At 41.5% G+C, this 18,393-nt stretch overlaps 1 protein-coding gene across 1 annotated transcript; it reads left to right on the forward strand.

The window, feature by feature from the left end:
* The first annotated feature begins 7,089 nt into the window (after positions 1–7,089).
* On the forward strand, positions 7,090–11,665 carry tnnc1a (troponin C type 1a (slow)). Its single transcript, XM_061056948.1, has 6 exons — positions 7,090–7,800; positions 9,144–9,174; positions 9,376–9,522; positions 10,059–10,173; positions 10,724–10,860; positions 11,020–11,665. Exons 1-6 carry the CDS (start codon positions 7,777–7,779, stop codon positions 11,049–11,051), a joined length of 486 nt encoding a protein of 161 aa, XP_060912931.1. The 5' UTR covers positions 7,090–7,776; the 3' UTR covers positions 11,052–11,665.
* The last annotated feature ends 6,728 nt before the right edge of the window (positions 11,666–18,393 follow it).

Here is an 18,393-nt window from a genome sequence, read left to right on the forward strand (position 1 = left end):
CACTTGTTCCCTTCCCCTACTTTACTTGTCCTTCCAAAGGATTACCTTATATTTGACTGCTCTAAATCTATTTCAGAACATGCTTCAGGTTCTGTGCTTCTTTACATGTAAAGCAAATTATTTTCTTAACAGGATTGTCAGTTCTAATTTGGTCTCATTTTGCATAATACTTTTCTGCTCTCCATTAGAGCAGAACATTTTGGTGCTTTTGCACATAAGTACAAATGCATTAGTACTAAGAGGTGGAAAAAAAATTCAAATATGCAAGATAAATACAAGACCCCAAAGCCACTTTAGTACAGAGACACACATTCACAGCTGAGCTGCAGCTGCAGCAAAAACTGCCCTTTTGATTCATGTGTACTTTCTTTGTTGTATGTAACTAGTGACTGAGCTAAATGCAGCTATTTAACCTTTGCACTGTGATGGAATAAAGAACAAGGATCACAATTTTCTTCATGAGGGAGGCTGTGGATACATGTTATTAAATCGCTGTTACTGTCAGAAATGACATGCATGACGACAAACCCAGAGGTTGAGAGTGCACAAAGCAAGCCTGAAGGTGTGTTTGTTGTGTAAGTGTACTTATATCTAGAGGTGTGGATGATGACTTGTGTAACAAACGCAATGTGTTTGTCTGAGTGTTTGTGTAATGCTTGATGTGTTCTGGTATAAATGCAAACCATCATTGCAGTTTTTGAGCAAAGTGGTGCAACACCTCCAATGTATCCATCTCCTAAAATGGGATAGATGTATGAGCAAGAGATGAAGTCACTTAATTTAGTTGTTGGCAATGGCATCAGGAAACACTGACCTTTCGTTGGCTCCTTGAGGCCATCATGTGCGTCACATGACATCCAGATATGTACAGTGCCTCCTGTCACTGGCCTTGTCAAATCACAGCACACTTCACTGAAGCCTAGTAGGCCTCAGGCCGGACTTCAGCGTCACAGACAGATGCAAAGGTGTTTTTTCCCTCTTATAGCCTACTGCAACACTGAATAACACGAAGGAACACGGGGGCATGAAGGGACATGTGTGTATGTTGATGTGTGTTTGTGGCTGTTTATGTGAGTGTGTTTGCACATTAAAGCAGGCGAGAGAGTGAGACATACAAAGGGAGACACACTGTCTGCAGGACCAATGAATTTCAGGCCAATTTGTCTTATGAATGAGTCTCTTGAGGGCATCATTCCCCAGACAATTCTACGAATTGTATAACAAACAAAACTGTACTTCTGGAGCTACATCACACAGAGGGCAATGCTGGAAAGTTTTGATCTGGGGCTGTTATTCTGTACCCGTTTTTCCAAGCATACTAGAAATCATCAAATTTGACACATGAGATTCTGCTTTGGTCAGTCACCCTATACACCACATTGACTCCTTGTGTAAAGATGTTTGAATCTTCTGCTGAAACAGGTCTTACATCCAGACATGTCTCTACTCGCTAACAGGGCCAAACCTCAAGTTTTTCATGTTTGTAGCCCAAAATGTATCAAGGAGTATAAAAAGTATAGGTTTAAGTTATTTTTCTTCTCCAGCAAGGGTGACCAAGTCTCCAAAGGTGAGGTGGATGACACCTCTTCCTCTTATTTCTTATTCAATATTTCCATCTCATGGCTTATTGGCTGAGTGCATTGGTGTATAGTGACATAGAAACTTGCCTAATGCAGCTTTAATGCTGCCAATCTGTTCAAAGCTCAGTCAGTATCCCAGTTACCGAGCCATTTCAAAACATTTTTTTCTTGGACAAAACTCAGAGAGATCGGATCATTACGGGCCAAAAGCAAATAACCAGGACAGAAATACAGCACCTAGCTTAGCCTGCTAGCATCTCCATAAGGCGGCACTTAGACATAGTGATGCTTTCAGCTTAAAGTCAGTATGAGATGTGTGTCTCTGTGTTTCCAGGACCTTATGTTCAATGTCTTTTATCCTGATCAATATCCTCTTCTTTCTTTGCAGAGTCAACTGCCAACTAAACCCTTACCTTTCTCTTTCAGCGTTAGTTTGTATTGTGAGAAAATGCAAAGCCGATAAATGATGGGCCCATGCTAACAAGGATGCAATGACGATGCTCATCAGCAATAAAGACATGGTAAAGCACAGATGAAATATAATGTCAAGTTTTTCCAGCTTTTTAGTCAAAATCAAATGTTGGATAATGTTTTATTCTGTGGACATCTATGCAAAATTCAAGATCTGTAACAATTCCACAACTATATTCAAAGTTTGTCAAGACATTGCCAAGAAAATTACAAATATCTGCCTGCTGGTGAGCCAAGATGAAAAGTCTAGGTCTTAGGCTACAAGGATACCTTTGTCATGAATGTCAGTGTCCAAGTGTGTGAAGATCCACCTTGAACGTATCTTGTATACATACATTTTCACTGTAGAGGTGAAAGATGTGACCTGATGGAGGTGCCAGAGGAAATGTCAGGGGTTCACTAAAGCCACAAGGATTCAACCTCTTAAAATATTGTGGACAACAATACTGAATTGGATGAAAATCCATCACTGATTTGTTGGAGAGACATTTCGCTGAAAATGTCTAATAGCATCTCAGAACACACTGTCTGCAACAAAATCTGGAAGCACAGGTCCACTTTCATGGGCTTCAGGTGTAGCTCACAGTTAGGGATAAAGGTAGAGATATTCATTTATTTTCCTGTCTTGCACATTGTTTAGAGTCAGACGAGCAACCCGAGAAGCGAGAATGGATCTGGGCAGTTTGTTAACTGCACTTGTGTGCAGATATCTGTTTAAGAAGATGATTAAAGCTAAAACACTATCAGGGAACTAACTTTAGGGTTCCTTTTGCTCTCCAATTGTATTACAAACAAAAACCAGAACACTTCAAATACCATAATCCAGTCCTGCACCTACCGATTCTGTATTTTTATGCAGATTCTGTAAATACAACTCAGCCTCATGGTAGCTCTCTCTCTCTCGTAAAAAAAAGGAAGAAACAAACATATACTTGCAAAGATTGTGCAGTGACATGGATAAAGAAACTTTCATACATTTGTAACAGAAAACCTGGAGAGCATTAAAACCTTTTAAGTTACCTGCACATCTAATGATAAAAACATGAGCCGAGTTCATCATTTTGATTACACAAAGAACCAGTTGTCCAGAGGAGCCTTTCTATGTGGATGTGCCACGTGCTGATTATTTTCATGTATTTCAATTTGTTTTTTTCATTCATTTTAATCAGGATGTTCATTTTTACCTTATTAAATGTAATCAACACAGCTCAGAATGGCAAGTGTCGTTGTTAAATTTGGGAGAGAGAAAATGGTGACCTGCTTTTTCTCAATACACTGTAACAGGGCTGACTTTGAAAATGTAATAATGCAGAAGTTATACCGCTGTTCACTTTACTTAGAAATGTCGCAGACATTGTCAGAAACCCTGAGGGTCCACAGATTCCATTTCAGAGCGCTGCTATTTGAAGGGAAGAGGAGAAGGCAGAGACTCTGACAAATCCAAAATGGGTGTGTGCACGCAGGGAGAAATTCTACCCAGACAGGCAACTCTTGTCACAGTCTACATTTGTAAGACGGAAAAAAAATAATAATAATGTGAATAATAATCTTATATATTCCTTTTTTTCCCCTTGTCTGTTGATATTTGCTTGTCTTCCCACACAGGCCCTAGTACAGTGTTTTAAAGGTGAAAAACAGTAACTGTAAATCATTTCCTCTTTGTTTAATACATACAGGTGATACAGTATCAAAACGCATTCTAGATATGTCTAGTTGATTCAGTAGCAGTCGATAGCGCAACGTTTATTATACTGAGCCGATTAATGAAACCTTTATAGTGGATATTCTAATTGTACTTGACAAATCTGTCTCTTCACCCTGCAACTCTTATTTGATAAAACATCTTGAGACAGAATGTTGACCGCTCATTTCGCTGCCATGAAGAAGAAACACATTTTCTCTTTTGCTTGAAGGGAACTTCATCGGCCATATCTTCTTTGGGTGTCTCACTGTTATAGAGGTTGAAAGGGTTGGGGGGAGGTGGGTCAGGCTAGAAAGGGTGGTAGGCGACTTGGTGGTCCAGTGGACTGGAAAACGCTGCCCGCTGGCAGAAAGTTAGTGAGTGGCTCTTTCGTCGCTGGAGCTAATGTGGCCACTGCCTCATTAGAGCTCTGATGTAAGGAACGCTGCGTTACAGCGAGTGCCTCAACGCAAAGAGCCTCGGAAAGGATCCACTGAATGCACTGAAGCAAAGTCAAGACTCCCCTCTCCGCCTTCTTTAAAGACAAATCCCTCAATTTGGGTTAGACATTGTCACTGATCAGAGATCTCTAATAAAGCACTCAGTGGACAGGAAGCGATGCTTTCATGGTGTGTATCACTCAGTCACATGCAGAGCTTTCACCGCCTGCCACAACAGGAGTTGCTGACAGGTTGGTCATCAATGAAAGGAGGCACAGAGAGCGATGGATAGAGAGGGGACGGGAGGAAAGAATAGAGAGAAAGAAAGAGAGGCTGACAGGCTCCGCTCCCCTCCTCCCCTCTGCAATCAAGGAGGTGAGGACACAGAGGAGGAGAGAGCGTAGGACCTATGCTTCAAGCTCAGCTGCACGTCAGCCCAATCATTATATCACACTAGAATTTAAATGGACGTGATGTATGCTGTGTATAGTAGTAGATCTCCACAAATGTAGTCCAGCTGATTCAGTACTCACAGCATGAGATGTTAAGCCTCTGGCATTTTGACATATTGCACACTTGGAATCTATAATGTTTTCTGCAGGAAGAGATTTTGTTAGAAGGGGTGGAAATTCAGCCTTTTCAAACTAAAAGTCAGTCAGATGACTGTTACTATGTTTAAAAGGAATTTTAAGCAAAATGTGCACGATTCTGAAACTTTAAAACATTTCACATAGCCCTAACTGAAATAAATGTATTCCAGTATTCATCCTGAGACATTAAATGTTATCATTTGAACTGCTTAGTCAATTTACACGATCAGTTCTGCAGCACAAATGGCAATGGTTAACTGTGACACTCGTATATGCATGCAATTTGGTATGTGCATGTATGCGCAGCAGAAGCGAAGAACAGAAAATAATACAGTCACTCTGAGGACAAAATGTGGTGGCAGGGAGGCAGAGAGGGAGGTGGAGGGGGAAATAGCCCCGCTCATCTCCTCTCATTTTCTGCCCGCTTCTACCCAGCAGAGTTTCTATGGCAACCCCTCAAAAAGCGGTGTGCGGTGAATTGTGGATTTGAGATGCGCTGTCTGATTGCGCTGTGTGGAGGAGATGGCTGGCTCTTTCGTCAGCCTTCCTCTGTAAGAGGAAATTGGTGGAGGGCTCCAATGAAACAGCACTCCATATGCTTTCTTTGATGCGTGTGCCAGTCTTTGGTACTACACTATGTGTGTTAATGTGGCTGTGTGTGTGTATGTGTGTGTGTGTGTAGGAGGGGGGTATGTGTGTGCATGCTGTTGAAAGCTTTACATTTGAATCTAGTGCCCCCTGCAGAGCTGCTCGTCACTCTTGGCACCCAGCAGACTGCACTGAGCGCTCCAAATGAATCTGTCTGGCTGACCATGTAGACTCATCAGTATGCTTTGGTTTCAGCTGATGGAGTCTCTGCCATCGATGACGATTCATTTCTGCAGAATGCACTGCAGCGATGTCTTTAGAGTAGGGAATTTTGAAAAATGACAGGGAAAACACAGGAAGAAAACTGGCACAAAATCCCATTTTGCCTTATGCACCCGCTCTCACAATGCCTGTCTATCTCCATGGTGAGATGGAGTCACCTGTCGCCTTTGTATGCGACTTATGTGCTGATGTGAATGTGGCTTCGTCAGGTGCTGTGAGTCTGTTCCTGTGTAAGAGTAGGACATGTATGATGTTCAGTTTGAGCTCCTCTCTCTCTCTCTCTCTGAGTGGCTGTATGATGCTTGTAAGCTGTGCCAGTCCCCATTAGCATCCCATTATAAACCAGCATGATCACTCGTCACTTAGAATGCCTGCCACAGCATGCTCTGCGTGTGTGCATGTGTGTATGTGAGAGAGAACGAGAGAGAGAACGAGAGAGAGAGGGAGAGAGAGAGAGAGAGAGAGAGAGAGAGAGAGAGAGAGGGAGCTTTTGTGAGAGCACGTGTGTGAACGTGTGTGATTCACACAGTTAAGTGATTGAGATGGCCTTGTTTCAAAGGAGCATGAAAAAAAAAATGCTGCAAAGTCTTGCACTGTGTTCTATTCAATTTGAATATGTCTGCAAGTGTTTGGTTTGTTTGACCCAGATTTCTCACCTACCCCACTGTTGATAAATTGGTTAACCGGAGGCAGCTTTGCGCAACAATTCAATTTAGCGGATATATAGTGAACAGCGCCCTCTCCTGACTGAATCTCTGTTGCACATGAAAACTAAACTCTCATGAGTTCAGGGAACTACCTGAGGTTGGTTCTATAAAGGCTACATCTCCTGTGTATTATTTCAGTATCATTGTGAATTGCATGTCATTTTATGCAGGTGTGCTTTGTGAGGTTAAATATGTGTATGTACAAGCATCATATTGTGTCACATTAGTCATTTGTATTGCTTCATTTATAGGGGTTTTATATATGTGTTCCTCTGATTTTTAACCTCATCCTTCTACAGTGGAAGCACAAAATGGAATTCAATTTCTGGTAAAAAAACATCACTGATATCTTATCATTTAAAAATACTCATTTTTTACATGTCATTTCTATTCATTCGTAATAAGCTTCAAAGGAAAGAGTTATTTGTGATGCATGTGGATAGTCCAATCAGGGCCATTGTTTCCATAAAGAGATGGGTTTTGTTGGTTTTATTTTAAAAAAAGGGTGTATATAATGCTGTAAGGTCAAACATAAAATCTGATTTCATTCCATCATATTGAGGGGAAGGCAAAAACCTAATTATCGCTGAAAAATGATGCGAACTTATCCTTTAATCTTTGCTTTTTTTTGTCCCTTTCTTTACAGATCCCAACGTGAGAAGATTAGGGCGCTTTTTTGCTTACTTTATGGCCACTTTATGAGGTCTTTGATTTGCTTTGACCAATCAAAAAGCACATACACGCACACACATACCTGTCTGTGTATCTCTGATCCCTCCTCTACCGACCCATCCCCCTTTATCCCCCTCCTACATGGTCTATTGATGGTCGTCTGCAACCACATCCTGATCCTCACCCTGTTACCACCTCTACCACCCCGAGTCTGTCACACAAGCACACATGTTCACGCACACACCCACACACACACACACACACACACACACACACACACACACACACACACACACACACACACACACACACACACACACACACACACACACACACACACACACACACACACACACACACACACACACACACAAACGCCCCTGAGCCCCTTTGTGTCTCTGGACCAGGTCTAGAGGAATGTTGAGTGTCTCTGTTGCCTCCTCCCTGGAGATTAGGCATCACCATGCGTGCCCCCCCCCCCCCTCTCCTCCTCATTCCAATCCAAAGTATGCCCCTAAGAGCTGCTGCATTTTTATCTGAGCCGGGTGATTGTGACAGATTGGCCAAATGACACACATACACAGACACACATTTGTGGGCACAAACAGAGGGGAGGCCGGTCCACCCGGGGAGGGACCAGACAGCTCTGGGCTAGGGGCTATAAAACCCTTCCAGGATAAGGCCGGTGTCCTGCCCTGAGCTGCACTGAAACTCCTTCCTCTGTGCCAGTACGCCGTCAGGACCGGCAGCAGACAAGCCTCCAACATGAACGACATCTACAAAGCAGCGGTACGTCCTCTCACAACTCAAACACATGAAAGTATGCAGCCTGCTTCCTATGATGAAGTGATTTTAGTTTGTTGGATGGTAGCCAAAAACTGTGTGGATTTAATCTGGTATGAGATTGATGTTTGTTTTGGATCCAGACCATAATCCCTAACAACACTTTATATTTTACTCTTTAAGGGGCCTTTAAATTGAATATTCTGGCACTTGTGTAGTCTTTTGTTGTAGAAATATGCCTATGATCAATTTGTTTATGTGGCTTTTGACATTACTGAAATGTTTGACAAATCCCTGGTGATGCGGCCCGCACAGCTCATCGCCTCCATCACCAGCCGATGTCAAAAGATCTTTGACACCATATACGTCTTTAGATGCTCTCCCACTTCATACCTATCAGAGCTGAGAGGAGCCACTCAGGAGGTCACTGACAGGACGGGCCCCTGCTCGTCATTCATGACTTCAAATGGAACGGTCCCACTCCACATGGCTAATTTTGGCCAGTCTCTCAGACTCTTCTGGGCCCGCAGTTCTCTGGTGCCAGTGAAGGGGCTTCAGGTTTAGATAAAACCCCCCACGGCTGAATTCCAGCATTATCTGTGAGCCCGAGAGCTGTGTGGCCGTGTTAGTCCACCTCCACACCGACACTCAACCGGCTGTCCCCTCCACTCACGTCCCCTGTGAGCAGTGCAGCTGAGACAGTAAAAAAAAAACACACAGGAATGTATATTACACATGTTTGTTTGGATGGGTTTCTTCATACATCATCAGCACATTAGCGTCTGTGTGTTTATGAGTGTGTCTGCCTGCGTGTGTATGTTTAATTTATAGTGGACGACAGACGATAACTCTTACATAAGCAGCTGTCTCTCTCTCATTCGTGCTAGCTTTTCCAGGATTACTGCTCCATTGTTGGGCCCCGATCCACAGCTATGCTAATTTAAAACATTGTGTATTGTGTCCTTTATCAGTGGTTCCTGATCCTCCTGTCCCTTTATTTTTAACTCCTCCTCTTACTGGCTCCCGCATGTGACATATAGGCTCTGTGTTTTTTCAAGGATGGGCCCTGTGTGTGGGTCCAATATATTAAATTTCTTTGACCCAGAAGTTGTCAAAACAGACGGTGATAGTCTGCTTCAGAGGCTGGTTTCACACTAAATCAAGACAGCTTAGCCCATTTCAATGACAGAAATATTTCTGAAAAAAAAAAGATGATGTTTTAAGCAGAGGTCCCAATTTAATACTAATAAAGGGGTACTGAGTGTCAAATTTGGAAGACACAGTTCAACTGAAATTTACAATTTGGGATTATTTTTTTACTTGGTTATTGTTTTTTGTTTGTTTTGCAGGTTGAGCAGCTGACAGATGAACAGAAAAATGGTACGTACATTGGTAAAAAAAACAACCTCTCTGCTGCATTGATATAGTCCCTCCATCAAGCATGCAATGCAAGTCATTAAAATGTTCTTTTTTTTTTGTACATATTCCATGATGTGGCCAGGTTGATGAATAAGTGAGACTCCCCCTGTCACATTCGTCAATGATACAGTCGTTTTTTCATGTGCAACTGTCGTGTTGCAGAGTTCAAGGCCGCCTTCGACATCTTCGTACAAGACGCAGAGGACGGCTGCATCAGCACCAAGGAGCTGGGGAAGGTGATGAGGATGCTGGGCCAGAACCCCACACCCGAGGAGCTGCAAGAGATGATTGATGAGGTGGACGAGGACGGTAAATATAAAAGCACTGCAAGCGCTACAGTACGAGGAAGTAAATCATTGGTCGATTGTTGTTGACCTCTTCATCTCAGCTTCAAGCGGCTGGCAGGTCCATCATTGGTCAAAGTCCCCGAACGTAATGTCAAATGATAGTCAAGGATCTTACACACAAGATGTGTCAGGAGGAATTAAAGAGGGGGCGTATCAGAGGATGCACAAGTCATTTTTAATTTTCCATTGTGATGTCATCATGAAATAAGAAAATAGCCGTCTTAGATTTGTTTCATAAAGCTTTAACTTTAATGTCATTTAGTCAAATAGTAAGCATAGCTACAAACAAAGAAATGTAAAGGGCTAAACTGTATATTTGGCTGTAAAACATAAATAATATTTTTGGCATGTTAAAAGGTTTATTTCTGTGTTTATTGATACATTATGTTCTTAGAGTTGGCCTTTAGGGAGCTGATTAACTTTTGTTCTTTTAAGGATCATTAATCTATCTTGTATATATAGTGCAGGGATATGTGAAAGTGCATTGTATGTGTGCAGGAAGCGGCACGGTGGACTTTGACGAGTTCCTTGTCATGATGGTGAGGTGCATGAAGGACGACAGCAAAGGAAAGTCTGAGGAGGAACTGGCGGAGCTGTTTCGCATGTTTGACAAGTGAGTTTCATGTCGAAACTCTTTTGCTAGTTTGGATTAAAAGAGTTAATGCCCTGAGAGCAGTTCAGCAGTTCACCGATGAACACTTGTAATAAGAAAGATACAACCAAAAAAACATGTGACACAACATCTACATCAAGAGCACGCTATCGTCTGAAATCACCTCGGACTCATAATCACATTGCTATTCGCAGTGTGGTTCCAAGGAAGCCATGCTCCCCGTGTGCAATTATGCGAACTGACAAAATGCCAAGTCGCTCTGCAGAGTGCTTCATGTAGTTTGCTACATAATCCTTTTTGACAGCTCAGAATATTTCAAACACCCACTCCATGTAAGCCAGACACCTTGTACCCAGCATCAAAGAACTAACTCGCAATACTTCTGCATTTAAGTGTTTGAGAACCATTACTGTGAGAGGAGGGGGAAAAAAAAGAACATGATCAGTTACATGTCACACTTAATCACACAGCCTCTCCTCCGCTGCCATCTGGGGATCATAACTTAGGTTCGTTATGTGCATTGATGTACCTTTACCTGTTTGATGTGCAGGAATGCAGATGGTTACATCGACCTGGAGGAGCTGAAAACAATGCTGGAGTCTACAGGAGAGGCGATAACTGAGGACGACATCGAGGAGCTGATGAAGGACGGAGACAAGAACAATGACGGCAAAATTGACTATGATGGTGAGGGGTTTTTAACTTAACGAAGAAGAGACACAATGAAAAACATATTAGAGCCCTTTATCTTACTTTTTAGTCAATCAAAAATACATATAGGAGATGTGTGCTCAGTAAAAGCGTCCTGTAGTTTCATCTGCTCATATGTCTTCCTTCATTTTGCAGAGTTCTTGGAGTTCATGAAAGGAGTGGAGTAATCCTGAATGAAAGAAGATCCAGAGTTATTTTTATATTTCTTTGTGGAAAACCAGAAGCAGACTTGAATAAAAACATTAGAGCGACTTTGCAAGATTCAGTCAAATACTGTAGCTGAATATTTCTGTATTTTTCCACCAACTCTTGCATTGTTGTAAATACAGTTTGTAACTACTTTTAGTGCCCGATGTATATTGATTTTGTGTAAATGTATCCAAAATACTTCAGAGGCCATATAGTATAACAGTTTGCCTGCTGGTGTTAAGAAACTTTATGTTTGTGTTCAGACTCAATCTTATCTCTGAGGAGCCAGAGACTCCAACAAGCCTCCTGAGAGGCTGACATTGTTTGTGCAGAAAATGTGTGTGTGTGTGTGTGTGTGTGTGTGTGCGCACACAAAGCACAACAAAATCATGAATCTAAAAACTGTAAAGCTTTGATAGGATTATACTTTTAATGGAATGCACTGCAACCAGACAGCATACTGTACACGTTCTGCATACATGTGTGTGTTTAAAATCCTCTCAGGACTCGGCTCCCCTCTTATGTCCCTGGGGACATTTTATTCCTACATGAAAAGTCTGCTTGGAAAGTAATAAACAGGAGGCATTTGTCAGTGCTGCGTTCAAGTCTTTATTTATCTATGATTTAAGATAATCAAATGCAAAATGTCTTATATTCACCTTACAGGCAGAGACTTGAGAATCTTCAATAGACCTGCAAACATATTTTTCTGTCCTTAGGTCAGCTTTTTTTTGTTGTTATTTTACTTCTGCATGATCACTCATAGACTAAATCAGTTTTAGTTGAAGCAAACAACAAATATTTAACTATGTGAATCACGTTGCAGACTTCTGGGTTTTACACATGCTGGCATCTCTGCCCTGTTTTCTGATTACACAGCAAAAAACAACACCGACAACAACAAGCATATAAGGCCTGAAATATGACAGCTGTCTAATCAGAACTGGACATTTTTTTGTGTAACTGTGCTATCTATCAATTTTGACTCATCTTTGTCATTTGAATTCTATAGTGGCTCCTGTCTGCGGCATGTGAACTATTCACATAGTTGCCGTGTAAGTATCCGGTTACACAGTCTATCGAGACAGGAGCTATTTATGTCTAATCATGTTAGTGCCCATGTTAGGGGATCTGGATTGACCAACACCAGTTGACAATCAGATGCCTTTGTTCCCACAAAGAATGCTTTTCAACTACAAAAAGAAACACTACTATTGTTACATCTTTTAGAACGCAATCAGTTCATGTATTTGATCATTAGAGCTCAAAGATTCTATCAAACTAACAAAGCATATTATAGGATAAAACATGTATTGTCTTTGTCCGTTATTTTGGATAACAGTGTACTGAATTGAATTTAACTCTCTCTGAAGTGATATGAAATGAGGTCTGAGTAAAGCACTGCTCCGAGGTGTATTGCTTTGCAGTATCAGAAGTGGAGTCGTGCAGTAAGCACTGTGGCCACTTGATGTCAGCAGGAAAGCACGATCTTATCTGTTTGTAAGGTTTAGTTACAGGGACTGGAAGATGAAGAGATTTCATGGCACAAAGCTACACTTTGTCCAAAGATAATGAACTTTTTAAGCAGCAAAAAATCAAACATATATCAATAAGAAGGATAAGGGTTTGATGATTTGAAGTCTAATATCTAAAATATTTTTTCTCCTAAGTTGTTGGAAAAAAGTATTTTACAGAAAACCGTTCGATTATCGTGACCAAATAAGATTAATCAGATTAAACGTACATCCATTTCCAGAATGTTTCCACATTCTAGATGCACACACCGTAGTTTGTTAAGTTTCTTTTATCCGAATTAGTATTGGTTTTGACTTGTGTGAGCGAGTGACGTCAGTGTCCTGACTGATTACATTGTCCACAGGCCTCCCTGCCTCCCTCCTTCACTCTCTGGTTACCTGAGGGTCCTGTTAGCTCCATTCAGTCCTAATGGTCCATGTTACTTATGGGATTTTAAACCCCACTGAGCAGAAAAGCACAGCTGCTCTGCCGGAACAATCTAAGCATTCTGAGAAATATAACACACTAAATCAGCTGCACTATCCACTGACTTAAAATACTACATTTAGACCAAGTGATCATTTAATGTGAGAAGATGTCGACATGTCACTTTTTTCCTCGCACAGATTAGACTGCCTTTGTGCCAAGTTCTTTATAAGCTCCTGAGCCGCCGTCTGCCACATGGAGCCGGATGAGTAGTGCTCTCCCTGCCATCAATGGGAGGCTGGACAGCAGCAGAGCCGAGTGTGTGAATGAGTCTGGGGTGTGGTGCATTAGCTCCAAGTTGGGTGGAGAAGTGACGCAGTTACGTAAGACGGGCCTGATGACTCATGCCTGCCTGTTATTTACACACACTGCGGTTATGAGCCACCTTAAGTTATGTGCGTTTCAGGCATACATAAGCCACCTTAAGACCTGTTTCCTCATTGTGAGAATGGTTCACACCCCTGTAACAACCTTTGAATGGGACTCAGATAAAGGGGATTTGCATATGTAATAGTAAGAGATAAATATTATGTAACTAGCTTCATTCAGTTTTATTCTACCAGCATATGTTCCTTTGTGTGTGTGTGGGTAAAATGGGTAATTCCATTGGCTAAGAGTGAGTCAGGCGGATATAGAGCTGTATACAGAGCGTGCGCGCACACACACGCACACACACACACACACACACACACACACATTTTCATTGATTTGTAAATCATCCATTGAAAACATTAGATCACATTAGAGTCATGATCCTCCATGAATATCCTCCAAAAACTGTGCCACTCATCTCTGCCAACAGTGTGTTTTCATAACCTTTTTCAGCTTAGTATGATTAATAGATGTAGAAAATCCCCGGAAGAGTAAGGAATACCCCGGACAAGGTTTAGAGCTTGGACTACTCATACCATATTTCTTGCCGCCCGCGCACACAGATCTCATCTGAAGCCAGCAGGCTTTTGGGTTTAGAAGATTCCTGTTTTTCTTGCTTCTCTACATCACGTGCTCCTGGAAGTTGTCCAGTGCAAAATGTCACAGACTACTTTCTGGAAATCTCTCCTTCCCCATTCACAGTGGTATAAAATACATGAATATAAATCTCAGAACTCATATGTAGCTATTACGCTTGTGATTATGTGATTGACATTGATTTCTCGTTTAGGCGAGATAAAGGAAAATTTGATGCTCCCTTTGTAAATCAACATGCTGCTCTCGAAAACAAAAGACACCAATACAAATGATCACTGATCTTATCTGAAAAAACACAAAGACGTTGATAGTTGTTTGTGTTTTAGGACAGAAAGTAGGTTGTGCTTGTTGCCCTAAATATACAACGAGGAAGTGATGCCCTTCAGACAAAGAGAGAGTGGAAGGACTGCAAATCAAAGTTGAACAGACAGAATATTGTATCATGATGCTCCATCCCACTTCTGCTTCTGAGAACACTGAAGTACTGTTTCTGCCATAATGGCCCACAGAACAGCAGCACCATACAAGACAAAGAATTCTCAAATTCCACAATAACTATTCATTGATTCCAATGAATAACAGCGATTGTTTTGTTTTAATGTACCACTGGAGGGTTTGTCTATTTTTACCACTTTAAAAAAAAGGAAAATTGGAAGCGTTGAAAATGGCTGGAAGAATTACACAGATTATATACTTAAATTAAAGTTGTATGTCACACTACGGTGTTAAAATACTCCAATTAAGGAAAAAGTTATTAACCAAAAATGTAATGTAAAGTTTTGCCGCCAATATGAGAAAACCTTTGTTTTAGCTTTATATGAATGTATTGAAATTATTAAACCCTTACATAATGTTTTGATAACGTAGTTGAACTAATTTGAACCATTTCAGAAACTGCTTGTTATTTTTGTGCCATTGTGTTTTTATTGACTAAATTGTTGGTAGTATTGGTTTCTGGGTTTATTAATCACATGTCACTCCGCTGTTCATCTCCTTACACTGGCTCCCAGTTACTGCTCGCATCAAATTTAAAACTCTGCTGCTCGCTTACAAAACAGCGACAAAAACGGCTCCTCCTTACTTTAACTCTCTCATCCAGGTCTACACTCGCTCCCGCCCACTACGCTCTGCCAATGAAAGGCGTCTGATCCAACCTTCACAACAGGGTCCTAAATCTCTAACTACGCTGTTCTCCTCTGTCGCCCCCCGGTGGTGGAATTAACTTCCAAACTCCATTCGATCTGCAGAGTCCCTCTGCACCTTTAAGGAAAAGCTAAAGACCCAGCTCTTTCATGAATACCTACGCACTTAATGATGATGGTTTCGATATCAGTGATGATGATGATGGTTGTCAAGATTGTTTTTGTTTGATAACGATGACTTATAAGATGGTTTCTATACTGATTAGAGAACTGCCGTCAATGTTGTGCTTTGCCTCTGTGCAATGCCTGTCAGCACTTGTGTGTCCAATCAGACTCAAAGCTGATCGTTTGCTCTTACTGACATTGTTCCCTTTTTCTAGATCCTTGAAGTCCCTGATGTACGTCGCGTTGGATAAAAGCGTCTGCTAAGTGAATTGTAGAATTGTAGAATTAATCAAGTATTCAGTGACAAACTGTGAACTGTGCGATGGTATTATTCACATGGGTTGTTTTTAGCTCTGTTTTTGGTCTCAACCAACTCCTTCCTGTTGTTAATGTCTCAGTCTAGAGATGCTCCACTAGCTTCTAACTGCGCTTACTGTTTGGCTTGGGGAAGGAAGCATACAATGGGTTTACGAGACCTGTCAACTGCAGACAAAAACAACACTATAAGAGCTGTGAGAATCAGCTAAAACATTATAGATAAGAGGAGGAATACCAAAACAACACGCTGAAAGACAGTATAGTGGTAAGTAGACTTCTGGACAGAGACTATAAGTTTGTCAATAGAAAACCCTTTTCAAAACAAATTTCACAAACGAAATTGACTCATTGTCAGTATGCAAATGTAAACCATAGACACTGTAAGGACAGAACATAGGAAATGTATATTGTTACCAATGCTGTATTCAATTGAATGTCTGGCCAGAGAAATAAGGGATGACTAAACATAGTTTGAGACGTGTTCTGGAGCAGGCTTGATGAGTATTTTGTTGATGTGACAGACGCTTGGAGACCCCTGCCCTCACTGTGACATCATTGATTTTGTCACTAATGTTTTAGAACATCCCGAGGCACAGCCGTGCTCTTTGGCTCACTCGCAGATTCTGTACTGTGAGCAACATATGGCCTTCTGTGAATGGCATACCAGACAGCAAGACGGTTCCCAGCGTGGCCTCCTGAGTAGGTCCCAACATGAACACATGATAGACAGATGACCTTTAGTGTTTGTTGGGTCTAGCAGGACACAAGGGATGTTCCCCTCTTAGTCTCTGTGCTGCAGATTAAACTGAGAACAAATATCACTTTGTTCTCATGCTTGGTGAGCGCAGGCTACTGAACATCACCGGATGGTGAAATTGGCCACGAAATGGGAGACTTCTGGTGTAAACAGATGGCTGCCTCGCTCTGCCACTATTATTCCATGTGGCTCCACTTTACACATGACCCACTATTCTTCCTGCCAAAACTAACACTTTTTCCTGCTCTCCAGACGACATACATGTCTCTTATAATATTAATATTAATATTTATGTTGCGCAAGAGTTAGTAGGGAGGGTTATAAGGGCTGTTTAGAGAAGATATTATATCTACAGTAGGTTTCTGGAGGGTTAGGATACTACCTGTTGGATTAGATGGATTGAAAGTATTTTCAATGAGATAAACAAAAGATTTAGAGTATCTTGTTTAAGGAATGTAGTAATGGGAACATGTTTTCAATATACTACATACTGTATATGGGGGCGTTGAGCCTTGTTCAGCCTCTTAATGTCCTTCTCTGTGCCTGTGTAGGACTGTCTCACATTGGATCTATTCTTTTTTCCATTACAAACATTGGGAAGAAGGAAGCATTGCAAATGGGGCTTCAATGTGATTCAAGGTTTCCGAGAATCGAATGGCAATCTTAAGCAAGAGCAGATGAAATCACAGATGAAACATGCCATTCGAATACAGTTATACATGCCTCCATTAAACCATGGCTAAAGGGTATTTCCCTGTTTCACTATGACCGCTAATGGATACAGTTTAGGAAGAATGCAGAAATTTCATGTTGTCATCCCAGCTTGAAAAAAAAGAGAATGCATTGTATCCCTCTCATAAGGCTTTGAGTAAATGCTCTCACAAAAATAAAGACAGCATGGCTGAGAGGGCAGCAAGCACAGCATCCACTATGTCATCCCCTCTGCAGTTGCATGATGTCAGAGACAGCATTCGGCAAAATACTGAGATTAGGATTATTCTCCCTGGCCCTGAACATCTGCTGTACACAAGCAGAGTGAGACCAGTGGGAGTAAAAATCCCCGCAGTAAAGGCGGCTTTTCGCAACATTTTATCGAATTTCAAAACACTAATTTAATCTTCACAGACTACAAGGTGAATTGGTCCTCATTTAAAAATGACTCTCTTCATTCAGAGTGGGTTATCTAAATAAATGGACTATTCCAGTCATTGTGCATCAGATGTAGCAGCAGCTGTGAAATGATTGTCAGTCATTCAGAATGCTAAGTATGCTCATACAACCACAGCAGGTGTGAACCAGCTCCGACTGGCTTCTGCTCAGCTCCTACAAAACACACACACACCACACAATACAACCATGCTTGCTAACAGAAACACCCCCACCCCCCTCTGCCCCCACCTCGAGCTAAAAATCATGTCAGGCTCATGCACATCTGCTTCCCCATCAACTACTGCTGAGTAAGCAGTGCAGCGGCCTCTGCTTCCCTTCATGGGTGATCAAAACAGGACAAAAATACTCCATGCATGTGCTACGTGAACAGTTTTAAAATACACACATGCTGTCAGAACAAAAAAAAAGGAAGAAAAAATCACTCTGGCATCCTCCTTTAAATATATATGAGGACATTATTTTTCCCCATCAAAGCTTTTACTAAAAAAAGTCTAAAATCTGTAATTTCACTTAAAGAACTGGCATGCTTTCTTTATACCTAATTTCTAGTGTAACTTTGTAACCAGGAGAAACTTTACACAAGCAGTTCAGACCCTACACCGAGGCTTTGAAGTCGGCAGCAGAAAATGATTTATAATTAGAGAAAGCAGAAGGCGGCTTCGTAGCTCTCAGGCGAGACTCAGTTTTGTAAAGTTGGAGCCAACGTGTAGTAAAAGGTGCTGCGAGGGAATCCCACACAAGAACAGCAACTCCATGTCATATGTGAAAGAAGACGTTTGAAACCTCTGCTATGCAACG

This window comes from Labrus mixtus, chromosome 15, assembly GCF_963584025.1.
Source record: "Labrus mixtus chromosome 15, fLabMix1.1, whole genome shotgun sequence".
NCBI lineage: Eukaryota > Metazoa > Chordata > Actinopteri > Labriformes > Labridae > Labrus > Labrus mixtus.

Bases quoted from the DNA above. Each gene is read 5' to 3' on its own strand.
- tnnc1a (XM_061056948.1), top strand. From the start codon at position 7,777: ATGAACGACATCTACAAAGCAGCG. The intron at 9,175-9,375 runs GTACGTACATTG...GTCGTGTTGCAG, and splicing joins GACAGATGAACAGAAAAATG to AGTTCAAGGCCGCCTTCGAC. The intron at 10,174-10,723 runs GTGAGTTTCATG...TTTGATGTGCAG, and splicing joins CTGTTTCGCATGTTTGACAA to GAATGCAGATGGTTACATCG.